General features: G+C 37.4%; 1 protein-coding gene across 1 annotated transcript; it reads left to right on the top strand.

Annotated features, from left to right (window-relative positions):
* Positions 1-1,173: 1,173 nt before the first annotated feature.
* On the top strand, positions 1,174-16,190 carry PUS7L (pseudouridine synthase 7 like). The gene is made up of 8 exons (XM_075209070.1): positions 1,174-2,057; positions 4,827-4,986; positions 5,314-5,509; positions 9,739-9,837; positions 10,755-10,836; positions 11,720-12,000; positions 12,082-12,135; positions 14,624-16,190. Exons 1-8 carry the CDS (start codon positions 1,184-1,186, stop codon positions 14,963-14,965), a joined length of 2,088 nt encoding a protein of 695 aa, XP_075065171.1. The 5' UTR covers positions 1,174-1,183; the 3' UTR covers positions 14,966-16,190.
* Positions 16,191-16,714: the final 524 nt, after the last annotated feature.

The following is a 16,714-nucleotide window of genomic DNA, read 5'->3' as shown; positions in this document are numbered from 1 at the left end:
ACTACAGCCATGTGCTTGGAGCATGTGGAATGTTTATGTAAAACCTCATGAATCAATGGTAGTGTAGACTCCTGTTGGTGTAGGGCTACAAGTCCCAGCATGGTTGTGCTGTAACAAGTCATGGGCTCCCTGTCTCAGTATGGTTTATAAGTAACTGTATTAAACAGGGGAATTGGGCTTTTATATAACACATATACATTTTTGTCACTTAATTCCTCCCTCTTTGTGATTTTAAAAGATTAGATGGAAGCTTGCTGGTTACAGACTAAATAATACTCTGGATTTTCTAGTAATAATAACGAAACAAGATGATATTACTATGCAGGGTTGATCAGCATAATTAGCATGTAGACAGGTACATTTACAAAAATAAGTGTTGGAGAAGTAGTGGGGTTATAAGTGTAGGGAGCCACATTGCGGAAAACAGAGCATGCGTAAAACAGGGACATACAAGGTAGTCAGAATATATGCTTACAGTTTAGTGAGAAAAGGGAAGAGCAATGAGTGTTGCTCAGTTAAGTTTTGGACAGGTGTGAGGGTATATGACAGTGGTGGTAGTCTTTTATGCGAACACCGTCTTTCGACAAGATTAGGAGCGACACACAAATTGCGAAGGCTTGAATCCCGACATGGAGGAAATAGTGACTTGAGAAAAAAGCGACAGACAACAATTCTGGCCAAAGAACACACCGACACTGATATTGACGTCACTGCTATTAAGGGGGCAATTGGGAATTGTTGTCTGTCACTTTTTTCTTAAGTTACTATTTTCCTCCATGAAGTTATGGTGAGTAAAGAATAGATAAAAATTACAGTGATCTGTGTGGAGTTTGTATGTTCTCCCTGTGTTTGGGTTTCCTCTGGGTGCTCCGGTTTCCTCCCACACTCCAAAAACATACTGGTAGGTTAATTGGCTGCTATCAAAATTGACCCTAGTCTCTCCCTTTCTGTCTGTGTGTGAGTGTGTGTATATTAGGGAATTTAGACTGTGAGCTTCAATGGGGCAGGGACTTATGTGAGTGAGTTCTCTGTACAGCGCTGCGGAATTAGTGGCGCTATATAAATAAATGATGATGAGTGATTGTGTTGTCAAAAGCCATGGTATCTTGGTATTATGTTCAGTAATTGGTAAGTCTGTATTGACAAATTTATTAATTTTTTTTTTTTAGGCTACACATATAAAATGGAAGAAAGACCTTTTGACACATTTCTTGATTCTCTTTGCTATATAAGTGATCACATTGGCTTTTATGGAACCATCAAACATTCTCCATCTGACTTTGTGGTAACAGAGATTGATGTCAGCGGCCAGCTGGTTACAAAGGACTACAGGATAGGAAGTGAAGACATGCAAAGAAACAGCAACAATGAAAATGACTTTAAAAAGCAAAAAGTGGGTCCCAGAGCTGCTAATACTACACACAGTCCTGCCGAATTTATCAAAGATGTATCTAAATCAGTGAGTGAGAAAGTAGATGATGTATCTAATGACCCCAATCTCCTTGAATGTGAGACAGACCTATATAACTTACATAACCCATTGTTGAGCTTAGATGTGCAGAAATCTTTATATAACTTTGCATGTTCAGTAAAATCTACATTTGAATCTCCTGTAACTGGAAGTGATCATTGTGAATTGTCCTTGGGCCTATTCCCCGATAAAAACAACAGAGCCAACATCCATAGTGCAGTGCGCCAGACACACCCATTCCTCCTCACTTTCACCAGAAGCACAGAGCTTCTAGTTAAACCAAACCTGGATTACCAAGAGCTTTCCCAGCTGACGTCTGAAGAGGAAACAGACGCATTCTTTAAATTTTTAGATGCAAAAGTCGACAACTCCAAGTTTACCTTTCAGCCAGATGTATGCAAAGAACACAGAACATCTGTACACCATTTCATCAGTAAGAAATTTGGAAAGCTTGTAGAAACCAAGTCTTTTTCTGGGGAAAGCAATGATGGGCTGCAAAAAGTATCTATAACTGTTAGATTCAGGGAGAAAAAGAGCTCTTCTGGGAAGAGGCAGAGGACTGAAGAAAACCCTGACATATTTACAGGTAGGAAATATTCAGCTACTGTCCTTCAGTCAAAAAAATTAAAATTTTACTTATAAAATGTTCTGATAGGATGAATTACAATGAGTTTACCTCTCTTTTTTTAGGAATGTACTGGATGCATCAAATATAAGTTTTTTTATGGACAGCTATAAAGGCAATTATGCATGACGATTACACTATATATATATATATATATATATATATATATATATATATATATATATATATATATATATACATACATACATTTTATGTAATGTCAAACATTTTTAAATATCTTAGGCTGGAGGCAGAATTAACAGACTCTGGTAGACTGTTCAGCAATTGTGTTGCCTGGTAGGCAAATGAGGTGTGATTGTTAATTATTGAATTTCATAACCATGATTAGGTTTCTGGAAGTGGATCTAATGTGATCAGTGCTGTGTGCTGCAGGGATGAGGAGTCATATATTTGTCAACTTGTCTAAAGGATGTTTGAAGTTTTGACAAGCAAAATGAAACCTTTGCCTGTTAAGCATTTACAATTGTTTCTGTAGAGTAGGCCCTTCTTCAATACATTTTTTATGTTGAGTTGCCTATATGCAAATAAAACAAGAGTTGTGAATCAAGGTATATACCCAGATACTTATATTTGTATACAGGTGACAGATTAAAGTTGAAGTTTGCTCTAATCTGTTACTCTTGTGACACTTTGCAAGTTTACCATTTGTCCCAATTATATGGACACTGTTTTATTAATGTCCAAAAATAGTTTGTTTTGCGTTATCCTTTGTTCATCTCGAGAGATATGAGATTGCAGTATATTATTAAGGCCAGTCAAGCTGTCCTAAATAATGTACTGTGAGTAAGCCATTAATAAAAACAGAAAACTGTAAAGGCCTCAGAACCGGAGCCTTGAGGAACCCATTGGTAACATCTTTTAGAGTTGGTACCAGAAATATACACAATCAGAGATCTACCTGATAAATAGGAATTAATCTAATATGGCACATGTTTTCCTATACTTGAGCACCTAAGCCTGCTTAGGAGTAGGGTGGGATCTACGGTGTCAGATACCTTTGCAGAATATTTCACTAGTCAACTGTGCATGTTCCATACCACATTAAATTTCATGGCAGATTTTTAATAGGGTTATAATTGTTGAATGGTTTGCGTACAAACCAAATTGAAGAAGATTGAGGAAATTTGTAGTATTGTAGAGATTGTTGAGCTAGGAATGAATACATTTTCCATGGTTTTTGGATTGAAAAGGTAGAGAGATAACACTTTTATCACCATGTTTAAGGATAGAGATGACTTGTAGTTTTCCATACAATGGAAATTTGACCAGATTATATAATTGTGCTTTAGTGTGGGGGCATTTAGTTTAGGAATTATAGGTGCTCTAAAAAGCACAGAAAGTTGATTGTAAAAAGCCTGGCCCATATTGATTGATTAGCTTGAGGGACACATAAGTAATATCCTCATCACTTATTTAAATAGTAAATGCAAACTCATGAGTACAGTATATTCTGGACAGGGCATATGGGTGCACTCAGTCAGTAACGATGTAGCAAACCATGCACACAAAGGGCTGATTAATTAAGGAATCCATATTGATTGCAACATGCTGTTGTTTTAAAATGGGTGTAAATCGGGCATACGTACGCCAAATTCAACAAGGAGCAGATGTGAAGATACAAGTGGTAATTAATATGGGTGTAGGACTGCTCTGTTCTAGCAGACAGAACACTGCAGGATATGTCCAATATATATGTGGAATATAAAGTCGCAAAAGAACGCACATACAATTTTAAAAAAAATTATTTAATGCTCTTTGTTAGTAGGTTAGTCATTAACATACATGTATTTGGATGTTCTTATTGTCGACTGCATAAAATAAATTTTTATAGTTGCTCCTAATTGCGAACACATGTTCTCGCATGTATACACATCCATCATCACTAGTAATCGGCAGTTAGACTAGACCTGTAGCTGGAGCAAGAGATATGGCTGAAAAACAAGTACTTGTGAGATGCCCACAGCTTGAATCATACCCTTACTGTACAATGGCTATGGGCAAATGCCCCTTCCCCGCCTTGTTCCCGCCCTGAAATCATAGGTTGTAATAAGTGTCCTTTTGCAGTCATAGATGAATTCAGTGTTGCCGTGTTCATATGAGATGGTTCTGGGCATGTGCAGAGTAATTTTGCGGATTGTACGCACAAAATTGCCGTTTATGTCCCTTAATGAATCGGGCCCAAAGTATTCATTTAATGAATTAGCTATAGTTTTTGCATTGTTTTCACAAGTAATAATCAGAACAATTTTGGGCTCAAGCTTAATGTTGTTGTTATTATTGATTTGTAAGGTGCCACAATGCTCCACAGTGTCTGACAGTGGGAAGACCAGGACATACTTAAAACGGGGACATACAAAATAAGTGCAGACATGAACACAAAGGGTAGGTGGGGCTCTGCTCATGAGCGAGCGTACAATCTAATTGGAGGAGCGGAAACAAAAGGAGAATGTTACAATGTTAGTATATGAAAGTAAGTCTGATACATCAGATTTTATTGAGTCAGAAAATGTATGAATGGCCACATTGTGATGGATCAGTGGAATCTGCATTCCTTGTATGTAGCTATACTGACCACAGAGCTGGCTGTTTGGCAGCTAAACCAGAAACAAAATTAATTTATTCATATTTATTTGATGTTTGTTCCTTTTAAACTTATTTCAGATATTTTCTAACATGTTAACATCTAAGGTGTTTTTTTCTTTGTTTTAGCATTTACCCTTGAGAAAGAGAACCTAGAAACACTGGAAGCTATCAGCTACCTCTCCTCCTCACTTGGTGTGCTCCCCTCAGACTTCAGTTATGCTGGAATTAAAGATAAGAAAGCCATTACTTATCAGTCTATGGTTGTAAAGAAAGTGACTCCACAAAGGTGCAATATTTAGCTTTTTCTGATATGTTTCTTATATCACTAAGCAATTTATTTAAAAAAAAAAAAACAACCCTGTATTATAGGCAATTCTCTCATTTTGACTTTTTATTGTTTATTGTATCAAGTTTTGTAATTTTACAAGTAAACCCAGAATTTTTGAGATTGCTGTAATCCTTGTAGTCTGAGCATTAATACCGATGGTTTTCAGTAAGCAGTAATGCTGTATAAAGTGTCCTGATGGAAAATTAATTACTGTCTGAAACAAAACGATAAAAATTACTAAAAGGTTTCACCTTGGCTGTACTTGTTTTTTAATGTTCTCTTTAGACTGCTTGAAGTTGAAAGCGCTCTAGAAACAAAAGGGATGAAAATACGCAATGTACACTCCGTAAACCATCACCTGCATCTTGGGCAGTTGACTGGAAATCATTTCATGATCATTGTGAGGGATATAGGATCTCACAGTGGTGATACCTCTGAAGATTTACAGAAGAGAGTTGATGAGGCAGTTCATAATGTCAAGGTATTTGTTCCCTCTCTGGCATCAAATAACTTGCTGTGTTGGATATCTATCTTTTCAGAAAGTCCTGTCTTTTTTTATACTTTTTTAAATACATTTTTAAAGAGTTATGTCTATGAAAACTTACATTTTACATCTTGTGTAAATAAGAAAACACCTCCAGGAGAGTTCATAACATATTAGCATATGTGATATGCAAATGCCATACGTCCTATTCACTGTTGGAGACCTGCTCAGTCTTGGGTGGGTGGCTCCTATGTCACAGCTGCCCTGCTTCAGGAGCACAGAGGAACTGCAGGATGGACTCCTGGGAGCGAGCATGATTCTGACATCGCACAGCATTTGTATATTACATATATGCACCCAAATGGAGATAGAGGGAGCTTCTAAATTCATACACAGTGCACAAAGCACAATGAAAAATGTAATTTCCCCAAATCCTGTCGGCTTCTCTTTAAGTGACCACTGAAATGAAAATAGAAGCAGATATGAAAGATCTACATATAAAAACCACAATTATGTAAAAGTTTGAAGTGTTTTATCAGAACAGACAATATTTAACTATTCAGGAAGATTTTCTATACACATCAGACTTCCTGTCAGTAAGCCTATTAAAGGACTCATTAGCCAGGGTTTTTTCTTTGTCTGAAATGTCTGATATAAGAGAACAATAGCTTGCCCTCCGCAGCACAGGAAATGTCAATACAATGTCATATTTCAAGTTAAAGTATACATCTGATGTAGCTATGAAATAATCTAAAATTAACAGTGCAGCCTGTTATACACTTATTTGATCATTCAGCTTATGTGATAATTTTGTGCCAATGTACAGCAAGTTGGCAACTTAAAGATGTTAAAAGCTGTTTGTTGTGAACATAGAGAACTTAGTTACTTATAAGGGTTAACCCATCACATATATGGGGAATAAGGCCTAAATCATAACTGCAGTGTAAATATGGTATATTAATTGAATCCATTGATAAGTTGAACTACTGCAGTGTAAAATGTGAACACAGAAAGTCTGATGTATTTGTTCCAGTGTCAGAGGATAGGAGTGTCACCTGTGGCAGCTTCAAAGAGCCCTTGCTGCGAGTTTTATAGCCTGACCTGGGATGGAGTTTTGACACTTGAGTAGATTTTTAGGAACAGCATAGCATGGTGTCTGGCTCAAAGAGCCCATGTGCTTACTTGGCTATATGTGATATAGACAAAAATAATTCGGTTTTAAAATATGCCACTTAAAAGCAATAAAAGTAGTGATCAATCACATTATTCCTCAATAGTATCATGAAGGGCAGCTTGTATGTCAAATTAAGATTTCTACCCCACAGAGAAGTTAAGGAAATGAGTGTAAGTTCTACGAGTACACTGTATTTAGGCGTGTTTTGTATCAAAAGATGGACAAATTCATAGGGGATTTATTAATAATAAAATTGGGTCTGTGTGACGCTCCACAGAAAAGTTAGGTCACATAGTATTGGGTAGTAAATCAGACAATATGCAAATGGTGATTGGAAAAAGTATCACAGACCACAACACCCAGTTGGTGGGAAGGTGTAAAGGTGTCTTTAAAAAGCTGAGACCAGTTACAACAAATTGCTAGTCTTTTAGGTAATCAATCATTCATTGATAAGCTGTCCATCTTCAAGGCAATTTCCCTTGGCTCAGAATATACCACTTCGATGTAAGTTATACTCTAAATCTAATCCTTTTTTTTTTAAACTGTTTTGCTTGTGTATGCTATGTCAATGTATTACTTTTATCAATTGTTTTTTCTTTATATCTGAATGCCCTGTACTTTTGTATATTAAATCTATAATTTAATATGTGGCATCCTTGATACTCTAACGAATCCATTAGCCTGTTAAGAAGAATATAGCTCGACCAAGTTAACCCTTTGAATGCTGGTGTGTGATTTGTTGATATATTTGATTAACAAGCTTAGTGTGTGCTTGCATTTACATTTGTGTACCAGTGTGGAGGTGTGAAGTTAACCCATTGTTTGCTGGTGGGGGCCTTGTTGTCCTGTGCTAGCTAGAAGCCTTATGTGCCAGTGTAGGACAGAATATTGGGGACTTATTGCCCCTATTCAATACATGGTGGCAAACCTGAAGTGTATAGGGGTATAAAATCGATTCAGTAGGCCTATAACCTGTGTGATAGGTGGAGAGAGACTGCTGGCTGAAATCGTGTGTAACCTAATACAGCAAACACCCTAAAGTCACTGCAGCTTGGAGCGTGTTCATGACACTGTTATTACTAACCATGAATATTAATAGCAGACAGCAGTTAAAGATGTCTGCAGATCAGCTACCACCCACATAATCATCTTCTCACAAATATAAAAAAAATAAAAATGTGTGAAGGAAGTGACAGAGGGGTACCAAGGAATGTCATTACACCAAGGACAGGGTTGCTTTGAAGACCTTCAGAATACCATCTCGGTGCAGCTGCTGGAACCTCTGAGTTTAACTATCCTTGCTGTTGCCATTTCTGTTCGTCCTCTGGGGATCTCTGCGGCCTCCTTGATGGCAGCAGCTGACGCCACAAATTCTGTGAACATGGGTAACAATTTTCCTGGCTCTGTGATTACCAGCGAGCATGATGTCAAACAAATATATCTCTCACACAGCTCCAGGTTTCTGTTGTTTCCAGTACTGTTCCTGAGTCGCTTGGCATTTTCCAAAGTGCTCCTTTCTTTACAAGTACTCTGCATTCATCAAAGTACTCATACCCCAGCAAGAACCTTTCTTTTATCTAAGAGCTTAGTCCACAGTAGCTTGGTGTTCTGCCGTTGCCGCCAGTTCTGTAGCTGGGACTAGCTCTGAGTCTATAGGGCTCTTTTCCATTTCTGTAAATCTGTATGTGGGTTCCAGGCGTGTGGCTGATTCGCAACCCTGAGTTCTCCAATCTTGAATATAAAGCTGCAGGTTTTAAAAAGTGGAGATGTTGCCTATAGCAACCAATCAGATTCTAGCTGTCATATGTAGCATGTACTAAATGAATAACTAGAATCTGATTGGTTGCTATAGGCAACATCTTCACTTTTTCAAACCTGCAGCTTAATAAATTTACCCCTTGGTCTCAGTTGTAAGTTCTGAGTTCCTCTTTCCAGTTCTAGCTTATTATGTTCTGAGTTTCCATGTGTTAAATCTTCTGAGTTCCCAATAGTGGGTTCCAGCTCAGTGTGCCTGGTTACAGGAGCTGGGGTTGAGTTATTCACGAACGGTTCCAGTTTATTAAAGCAGCGGTTTCCAGTTCCGTATTCCAGTCTCCTTCCTATCTGCTAGAGCAGGCCTGTCCAACCTGCGGCCCTCCAGGTGTTGTGAAACTACAAGCCCCAGCAGGCTTTGCTGGTAAACAACCAGTTGATAGCTGAAAGGGCATGCTGGGACTTGTAGTTTCACAACATCTGGAGGGCCGCAGGTTGGACAGGCCTGTGCTAGAGCATAACCCAGCATTTCCCAGATGAGCAGGTGTTTTATCAAGGCCTCCAGTTAGCTACACTCCTGGTTCAGCAAGACCCAAGGGTCCTGACTCAGATCTTCTAAAGCAGACAACCGTGACAACTACAAGACTCTGAATCTAGTGAACCTGTTTTTTTGGTAGAAGATAAGAGATAGCGAATCTTAACATCTAGATAAAGAGTCAAGTGAGATCCTGTCACCAGGTGTGCCTAAGCAGGAGTGTCAATCATCGTGGTGTGCACACCTATAATGAGCTGCTCAATTGTGGGTGTTTCAAGAAAAACAAGGACAATAGGAGCTGTACACCCAAATGACAATCTTAAGAAGAGGTTTGTGTGGCTCTGAAGTTTGAGTTGCTAGCCAACAAATCCATCCTACTACTCAACTCAAGGATAAGGCCAGTTTGTAATCTTGGGTGGAAGCCTTTTTACATGCATGTTTGTAATTTACAAGATGCTGTTTATGTAAAAGCATGAACATGATCTTTTCATTTTAATTTTACAAAATGTCCTTTCTTATATTCGTGTTTATAATATATAATTTCTAGATGTCCCGTCAAACTCTTGGAAATGAATCTGACTGACATTATTGCCACCTTTACAGTGCTCATACAATTTATATCTGTGATGCATTCATATTTAATAAGATTTTTCAATGATTGTTGCATTTACGTGTGTGTGTGTGTGTGTGTGTGTGTGTATATAATAAAGAACAGGGCAACTATTTGTGTTTGTAGTCCTCTGATCTCTACATCTGTCATTTCAGACCAGAGGCTTTCTAAACTATTATGGACCCCAAAGATTCGGGAAGGGGCAGAAAACACAGTCTCATGAAATTGGACTAGCTTTGCTGAAAGAGGAAATGGTAGGTGTCCTGGATTAAAGTGTATGTTCTCTGTATCTGTAATTTGGAAAACAATGTAGAGCATCGGGGCATTAGTGATGTTTCATGTTGTGAAATATGTAGAACAATCAATAAAGAATGTCCAGTCCACAGGGTAAGCTGTACAAATGTTTATTAGTTGTAGTCCAGTAGGCTGTGACTAGAACTGGGATAAGTAACTCCAGTTTTGTCCCAGTAGAACTCATAGATGAGTAAAATTTGCATCCAGATGTGCTTCAGAATGCTCGGATAATAACTGTTACTACTACCTAGAACCCTCATGACGATTCTCCACACTTTGGGTTCCAATTCCTGCAACACATGGATGGGTCACTAACTCCTTACATTCTGTTGGGTTAAAACAGTGTCATTATTGGACAAAACAGAAAAGGCAGGGTATATCACCCTTGCTGTTAACAGTGAGCCTAGATAGTTTTTACTCTTTTCACCTAAACACTTTTCTTTGCCGACTGTTTGTTTAGGTCCCGTCATGTAGGGGAATCAGAATATTAACCTCATTAGAGCATTGCAGGGAAATATCTGTAAATAAAATCATCATTATTACATACAACCTTACTAATTATCTGCATAACACATCCCTGCTGCCACTAAATTTGCTTGAACGGATTTATTAACTAAATTTTATATCACCCTGTTCCACTCTGCTTTGACGATAACAATTATTGTAACTGGAACATACTGTACAGCCCTGACTGTGTTGTTTGCATTTGATAAACACACCATACTCTAATTGGTTAGAAAATGAGTTAAAAGTAAATTCCATCTCGGGAAATCCCGCCTTCCTGGTCCCATCTTAAATGTAACAGTGTCGCATGTTCAATATAAGACTCCTGTAGAGATGGACAAGTCACTAATATAATTATGCTCTCTTTTCTTAGGCACAGGCTACAAAGTTGTTTCTCACACCGGAAAACAGTGATGATCCTGTAAACAGAGCAAAACAATATTTTTATCAGACCGGTAAGCTTCAAGTAAAGACTTTCTGATTGTTACTTAGACATCTTAAAAAAAATAAAAAAAATAAAATAAATTGTGTCCAATGGATATCAGTGACTGGAAGCCACCTACGGTAGATCCTAACAAAGGGGCTATTTCCAGAATAGTCTTATATATGCAAACCTATGTTTATGTTTATTTAATTATTAGGAAAATTAAGTCTTGTGACGCCACAGGTCCTTTTAAATAGAACATAAGTATAGTATATGAAAGGTATTTTTAATATTATTTTTAAGTCTTTGTTAGTGAATATAGAGTTTCAATGGATGCAAATAAAAATTTGTTAATAAGTATTCCTTATTGTGTGATTTGTATTCTTTAAGGAGAGCTACCGATGTGCTGTTATTTACCTGCATTTTGATATGAAAAGCATTTTTCTACATTATAAATAAGATGGTAGTCTGTTGATCAGGACTCAACTGCTGTGTATGCAGAAGGGAGAGTAGAACACATAATTTACATTACCATAGATTTATTTTGAAAATAACATTTGTAAATGTAATGTTTGTAAAGTAGAATTACATGGATTAAAACAAATTTTAACAGCACTTTACAATCTTACATACGTTTTAACTTTAGTGTTTAATTTGTCTGTTGGGAACACCTACATTGTGTAAGATGCTCGGCTCTGATTGTTCATCAGAAATATTTGTAGATTAGAGAACTGTCATTTATCATTTTGCATCAGTCAATCATATTTATATGAATTCTTTTATTCAGCAGGTTCAGAGATTGCACAGAACATCCTGTTTTACACTAAGTGAACCTATATGCGTTACTTCTTCTGTAGGAATGGTGAATAACAATGCTCTGAGAATTCATTGACTATTTACACTTCTTATTTCAGAAGATGCAAAAGGTGCCCTTGCATTAATGCCTGCCTGTAAAATCCGGGAAAGAATGGTGCTGAGGGCATTGAATAGGTATGGGCTGAGTGAGGAGGGATGTGTTAGAAGCTGGCTCAGTATTCCTCATTCCATGCGTATCTTCTACATCCACGCCTATTGCAGTAAGGTCTGGAATGAAGCTGCATCTTACAGAATTTGCACATATGGCTCAAAGGTTGTAGAAGGAGACCTGGTGTTTCGCAATGAGGATGGAAATGAAAAATCTTCACTGGGTGACAGAGTGAGTAAAATGTGTCCATGTTTTGCTTGAAACATTGTAAATGCACCTATCAACATATTTATTTAAATGTCTCTTAAACAGGTTCGGATTGTCACAGCTAAAGAAGAGGACGACAAAGTATATTCCATACATCAAGTAAGCTTAATCATTTGATTCTGAATCTGCAGGGCAGGCAGTATAACAAATCATACAAACAACACAATCATACATAAAAACAGGAGTACGTACAAGGTTGACAGAGCATAGAGGGCCTTGCTTGTGCTGAATTTACAATCTAGAGGGAGATTGTTTCAAATGTTCACTTTCTTTCTCTAGAAACATTTGGGATCATTAGGGTGCATTTGTGCCCCCATTTATGTTTATTCCAGCCTGCCCCCAAATTTCACCAAATTTAAAACCGTTTCATTTGCGCCAAACTTATGTTGAGATTACAAAGTGTATATAGTTATGCCCCACAACAGCATAGAGAGAACGACCGTGTTAGTAGTAAATGCTAACGTTGCATTACCCTATTAGTACACAATATAAAAATGTAATAACGTGTCATAGAGAATAGTGCCTTCACAGTTATTAATAAATGCTAAAGTCACAGTTTCAGTATAAAATGTAATTACATACAAAGTACAAATGAAATTAAATACAAAGGTATGTTTTCTCCTTTTAAAATCAAATGAGAATTTTCTTTTCTGCAATAGTCCAAATAGAATTGTCACTTTAGTAATGTGAAGAGAATGCTAATGATTCAACTACAACACATATGATGACAGTCATATCCAATTAATGTTAGAAAACATTTCCAAGATTGCGAAGAATGTGTAATCAGCAGGATTATCCAATAGGAAGGCTAGGGGCATCACCAAGCCTGTCTTACATAGTAGACATAGATTGTCTACTAAGGTGTGTGCAAAAGGGCTCTGCTGTTGTACAAGTAGCGCATCGGAATTGTGATTGAGCAAAGTCTACTCCTAGAGTGAGAGATTGTGTCCAGAGATTAGGCCTCTTCAGTTGTGGAATTCATCTACTAGAGAATAATTTTTCTTTGTTTCCTCACAAGCTTTGTGCTTCCTCACACAAACAGTGATCATTTTATAGGTGGCCTTCAGTTTTATCCTAACATGTTGGGCAGGGGAGGGCTGGCAAATGTTAGCCCAGGGGGAAAAACTCAAATCAGCAGCCTATGAAGAACATTTAAAAGAAAAAAAAAAAATGCAGATGCCACCCTGCCCCCCCAGCCCAGCCTGCCCCTGATGTTGGGGTACAGCTTTGGAAAACTTATATTTCTTACTGTGAGGGAAATTCTATGAAAGCGAAGGAAGCAGAGAGTGGAAGCAAAGTTGCTCTGCACTCATCCCGCAATATTTTAGCACTAAAGGTCAAATGTATAACTATGGTGATTCCTAAAACGCTCTTAACTATCATAACAACTCTGTGTATGAATAGAAAATAATCATTACTTAAGTATAAAATCAATATATCCTAGTATGCCAGTTGTGAAAATAGTAAATAGATATTGACAATAGTAAATAGAGTTAACAGGACAAATATATTGTATTTAACGGATATCAGTGAGCAAGAAAGAAATTTGGTGATTTAAATACATATTCCTCCATTAATATATAAATTAGATATATAGGCTGAATAACTAGAAAATCTAATTATTGAAATACCATCAAATACATATTGTGCTCACTATGTCACATAAAGTATTTTTGGCTGTAATAACAAACAATATACAGCGGGTGAAAAAAGTATTGAACACATAAATATTTTTCTCAGTAAATATATATTTAATGTGGCTATTGTAATGAAATTTACATCAAATGTCAGCAACAGCCCTTGCAATCCACACATGCAAAGAAATCAAACCATAGATGTCCATAATTTAAGTTTTGTGTAACAATGTGAAATGACACAGGGAAAAAGTATTGAACTCGAATCTTGAAATGTATTTAATACTTTGTACAAAAGGCTTTGTTGGCAATGACAGCTTCAAGTCACCTCCTGTATGGAGAAGCTTGTTGCATGCAAATATTTATTTACTGAGAAAAATCTTGATGTGTTCAATACTTATTTCACCTGCTGTACTTGTTTAACAAGTTATAAAGCACACATCCACGAAAGAGGATTACGCAGTACCTAATTTACATGCTAATGGAGCTGTGTATTTAAAACACTGTTTCTCAAGCTGGGTACACACTGCAGAAATTTCGACCAACTTTTTATGCCGAGCGATTTTACATGCGATCGCTCAGTTCATGGACTGCATACACACTAGCCTTGTTTAGGACGATAAAGGGAAGAGTGGACGTCCCTTTAGCAACTTTTTACAGCCATATTGTTGTGAGCATATATATATAGATATAGATATATAAACATACATGTGAAAATGCTGTACTAATTTGCCTGTTTAAGCAGGTTGCTCAGTATTGCAGTGAACAGTCCACTGTAAAGTATTTGATAAAACAATGCATTATTTAATTCAACTTTTATAAAACAAAAACACCCAAAATGTACTTTCATTATTAGTTCACCTTTAAGCAAATCACATGACCTTCATGACATTCCTACTATTGCATCGTTTGGTTGATTGTCCTGAATTAATTTGTTTCACCGTTTATTCTAGGTAGTACTTCCAATGCCAGGACACAGTATCAAATATCCTACTAATAAGGTTGGACAGTGGTATAAGGAAGCTCTTGCCAATGCCGGGCTGCAGTCCTGTAAGTTTCGGGTTGGCAACTTGCAGCTGAATATTCCTGGGTGTTACAGACCTATTTTAAAATATCCACACAATTTGATATATGAACTTATTGTTGAAAGTGCTAACCAAAGTCAAGAAATGGAAGACTGGACTAATTCTGAAGATCTGAAATCTTTAAAAACATCATTAAAATTGTCATTTAAATTAGATTCTTCCTGCTATGCCACTGTTTGTCTCAGAGAGATGATGAAATGCAACTTTTAATCCTCCATTTTAATGGTTTGCATTGGATGTAATGTCTATGGTAAATATAATTCACAGATTAATTGCCTATGTACAGTAATAGGAAAGTGTAACTATTATTGTTATTCATTGTTAAATAAGCTGTTTTAACTGGTAAAATACAAACCTTTTACCTCCAGAGGAAAGAGAGTCATGTGGTAAGGGCAAATGGGGGGTTGGAACTGTCCAACTCTTTCGGGGTGGCAAATGGACAATACAAATAAAACTTGTATTATTATATGGTGTCAGGATGAGAGCATAAATCTGATATGATGAAATAGAACACTGAAAGTCAGGACCCAAATAAAATATTGCATTGATACATAGGAGTGAACCTGATTTTAAACTTCGATAAATGTTTGACCAAATGTTTTTAAAAAGGAAACAATTAGCCCAGTAGGAGGTTATTAGGTTGAGCAAACCCTTTTGTGATGAGATCTGCTTAAGATATGCAGATCACAGACATCCATTGTGTTTGATCCTGTATTCCCCGTTCTAATTGACTTCCTTTCAATAGGTAGTGAATTAGTGGTGATGGCTTGTAAAGGCAAACTTGCCTTTACAAGCCATCGCCGCTTTAAATTTTAGCTGAAAAATCGCCGATCTCCCACGAGATGGAAAAACCGGACTTTGATACATTTACCTCCAGGGTTGTTAATGATAGGTACTGGCGGTATCCAGGAACAGCTATAATCGCATATCATGAGTTCAATTCCCGACCATGGCCTTATCTGTGTGGAGTTTGTATGTTCTCCCCGTGTTTGCGTGGGTTTCCTCCGGGTGCTCTTTTCCTTACACACTCCAAAGACATACTAGAAGGTTAATTGGCTGCTATCAAAATTGATCCTAGTCTTTCTCCCTCTCCCCCTCTCCCTCCTCCTCCCTCTCTCCCCCTCTCGGGGCAGGGACTGATGTGAATGAGTTCTCTGTACATCGCTGCGGAATCGGTGGCGCTATATAAATAAATGAAGATATCTTTGGAAAAGGTATGTCACATTGTCATAATTCCATCATGTTTGGTATTTAAATGTGCGTGAGATTATGACCGATTTGTTGAAGGAGGAGTTATGCAATTCATGAAAGTGATACTCTGAAGGTAACCCCTTTTATTTTAAACTGTTTTGCTTGTGTCGGTCAATCTATTGTTTATTCATGATTTTTTATATCTGTATGCCCTGTACTTTTGTATATTAAATCTATCATTTTATATGTTGCGTACTTGATACTCTAACAAATCCATTAGCCTGTTAAGAAGTAATAGCTCGACCAAGTTAACCCTTTGCATGCCAGTGTGTGATTTTTTTGATACATTTGATTAACAAGCTGTGCGTGCTTGTATTTACATTTGTGTAACAGTCTGGAGGTGAGAAGAGTTAACCCTTTGCTTTCTGGTGTGGGTCTTGCTAGTCTGTGGATAGCTAGAAGCCTTGTGTGTCAGTGTGGGACAGTATATTGGGTTCTATTGCCCGTATTCAATAGGTGGTGGCAAACCTGAAGTGTGTGGGGGTGTGAGCGCTGTTTGGGGGAGATGCAGTAGGTCTATAACCTGTGTGATAAGTATAGAGAGACTGCGGGCTGGAATCGTGTGACCTCATATAGCAAACACCCCCAAAGTCACGGCAACTGGGGGCGTGTTCGTGACATATAGGGTAGAACTTTTTTTCCTAGTCTTCAAAAGCATCTTCATTCCATACTAGAAAAATAAATAAATACTTTGCTTTCTCTTTATAC

This window comes from Mixophyes fleayi, chromosome 4 (genome assembly GCF_038048845.1).
Source record: "Mixophyes fleayi isolate aMixFle1 chromosome 4, aMixFle1.hap1, whole genome shotgun sequence".
Taxonomy (NCBI): domain Eukaryota; kingdom Metazoa; phylum Chordata; class Amphibia; order Anura; family Limnodynastidae; genus Mixophyes; species Mixophyes fleayi.
Note: the sequence above shows the minus strand (reverse complement) of the source record. Positions and strands in the feature narration are given on the sequence as shown.